This window comes from Oncorhynchus masou, chromosome 31 (assembly GCF_036934945.1).
Source record: "Oncorhynchus masou masou isolate Uvic2021 chromosome 31, UVic_Omas_1.1, whole genome shotgun sequence".
Lineage (NCBI taxonomy): Eukaryota > Metazoa > Chordata > Actinopteri > Salmoniformes > Salmonidae > Oncorhynchus > Oncorhynchus masou.
Genome location: NC_088242.1, coordinates 102,735,405 through 102,738,465, shown reverse-complemented (window position 1 = coordinate 102,738,465; position 3,061 = coordinate 102,735,405). Strand labels below are relative to the sequence as shown.

At 45.7% G+C, this 3,061-nt stretch overlaps 1 protein-coding gene across 1 annotated transcript in view; it reads right to left on the bottom strand.

Moving 5' to 3' along the window:
• Positions 1 to 607: 607 nt before the first annotated feature.
• Positions 608 to 3,061, bottom strand: part of LOC135525090 (nucleoside diphosphate kinase homolog 7-like) — an 88,955-nt gene continuing 86,501 nt past the window's right edge. Inside the window, exon 9 of the mRNA XM_064952844.1 lies at positions 608 to 619. Within this exon, the coding sequence (XP_064808916.1) occupies positions 608 to 619 (12 nt within the window). The remainder of the gene's footprint in view (positions 620 to 3,061) is intronic.

Genomic DNA, 3,061 nt, shown 5'->3' with positions numbered 1-3,061 from the left:
ACATTCAGTAACATGGCACAAAAGACCACAACAGCTACAAACTCCAACGAAAAGAACATCAGGGTCCTTAATTTTTACAACTCCCAACGATTCATAGTCACTTCCAACGATTCATAGTCACTCCCAACGATTCATAGTCACTTCCAACGATTCATAGTCACTCCCAACGATTCATAGTCACTTCCAACGATTCATAGTCACTCCCAACGATTCATAGTCACTCCCAACGATTCATAGTCACTCCCAACGATTCATAGTCACTCCCAACGATTCATAGTCACTCCCAACGATTCATAGTCACTCCCAACGATTCATAGTCACTCCCAACGATTCATAGTCACTCCCAACGATTCATAGTCACTCCCAACGATTCATAGTCAATCCCAACGATTCATAGTCACTTCCAACGATTCATAGTCACTTCCAACGATTCATAGTCACTTCCAACGAAACAGAATTTCACTAATTTCAATCATTTAACCTTGTAGTGTTCAGCCATCTTCAACAGCTGTTCTTTAGTACATAATTCTAACAGGTCCTCTGATGGAAAGCGAATGAACTTGTGTACATGAGACACCATAGTCATAAGTAAAGTAAATAATCTTGCTCAACCCCTCTGCTGAGCACATCAGACCACAACCAGAGAAATGACAATCACCCTGAGCACCACAGAAGAGATGAGATATGGAGCTTCCCCAAACCTACAATAACTCAACCCTAGTCTTCGTGCAGATTTGCGGTGGGAATTTACGCACTGTAGCCCGCTGGCAAGGGAAAACTCCCCAGCATGCTGGCAAATTCCACCAAGCCACAGATGTGCCCCCGAGACAACTGCTCAGTCCACAGACACCACACAAAAATAACAAACATTTAACCATGCCAAACATGTCCAAAAATGAAACACGTCGCTAAGCCTATCAGGGGTAAAAGGCTATAGCTCCAGGTAGCAAGTTCCACTACCCTACCCAAATCTCCTACCGAGGTACACAGCCGATTTACTCACCTCCTCAGACTGACGTCCCAACAGAAAGCAGAACAAGAGTTCAGGCTAAGCAGGGCCTGGAAACTAACCATTATATTCTCTCCAACACAGCACACAAACCAAGCAACAAAGGCAACCAATACTGGGCCTATCAAACTCAAACACAATATGCAAACCAAACACTGCAAACCAAACACGTACCTCCACGGTCTCCCAAACCAATAGTTCAAAGATCCCGGACGAGCCCCCACTTGTCACGAACCGGCTCAAAGCCCGTAACAAAGGGAGACAACGTGGAGATAAGGAGTAACAAAATATATATTTATTAACTAAAGCAACTAAGGAAAATATACAATGGTGTGTGTAATCAGTAATCAGTAGTGTAAGTGAGTGTTTTGCATGAATGTGATAATGGAGGGTGTTGAAAGGTGCCAATGCAAACAAACAATAGGCCACCAAGAACCACAACACAATCTACAAAGGTGTCTGCATGGAGAGAGTCTCCTCCATGAATGTGGAAGAGGTCTATTTATCCTGGGACACACCTGGCCCAGGTGTTTCCCATGTAGCTGACGACCCTCCCCAACTCCGCCCACCGGCATCCTAATAAGGAAACAAGAACAAAGACAGAATACGGCAGACAGAGTGGGAGGGTCGTCACAACGTGACCAGGACCTGGCTCTCTGCCAGACCACTGACTCAAAGAGCTCTCATCCGGTCCCACTTCACAGTAGAAGCCTGAAACAACATTCTAAAGACGGTTGACATCTAGTGGAAGCCTTAGGAAGTGCAACTTGACCCATATCCCACTGTGTATTCAATAGGGGTGAGTTCAAAAACTACAAACCACAGATTTCCCACTTCCTGTTTGGATTTTTTATCAGGTTTTTGCCTGCCATATGAGTTATGTTATACTCACAGACATCATTCAAACCATTTTAGAAACTTCAGAGTGTTTTCTATCCAATACTAATATATTAGCATTTGGGACTGAGGAGGAGGCAGTTTACTCTGGGCATGCTTTTCATCCAAAAGTGAAAATGCTGCCCCCTATCCCAAAGAAGTTAACGGCATCATCATCACCCGTGGGTCTAAACAGGTTAACACCATCATCATCACCCGTGGGTCAAAACAGGTTAACACCATCATCATCATCACCACCCGTGGGTCAAAACAGGTTAACACCATCATCACCCGTGGGTCAAAACAGGTTAACACCATCACCACCCGTGGGTCTAAACAGGTTAACACCATCATCATCACCACCCGTGGGTCTAAACAGGTTAACACCATCATCACCCGTGGGTCAAAACAGGTTAACACCATCATCATCATCACCCGTGGGTCAAAACAGGTTAACACCATCATCATCACCACCCGTGGGTCAAAACAGGTTAACACCATCACCACCCGTGGGTCTAAACAGGTTAACACCATCATCATCACCACCCGTGGGTCTAAACAGGTTAACACCATCATCACCACCCGTGGGTCTAAACAGGTTAACACCATCATCATCACCCGTGGGTCTAAACAGGTTAACACCATCATCACCACCCGTGGGTCTAAACAGGTTAACACCATCATCACCACCCGTGGGTCTAAACAGGTTAACACCATCATCATCACCACCCGTGGATCAAAACAGGTTAACACCATCACCATCACCACCCGTGGGTCTAAACAGGTTAACACCATCACCATCACCACCCGTGGGTCTAAACAGGTTAACACCATCATCACCACCCGTGGGTCTAAACAGGTTAACACCATCACCATCACCACCCGTGGGTCTAAACAGGTTAACACCATCATCATCACCACCCGTGGGTCTAAACAGGTTAACACCATCATCACCCGTGGGTCTAAACAGGTTAACACCATCATCATCACCACCCGTGGGTCAAAACAGGTTAACACCATCATCACCCGTGGGTCTAAACAGGTTAACACCATCATCACCCGTGGGTCTAAACAGGTTAACACCATCATCATCACCACCCGTGGGTCTAAACAGGTTAACACCATCATCATCACCACCACCCGTGGATCAAAACAGGTTAACACCATCATCATCAC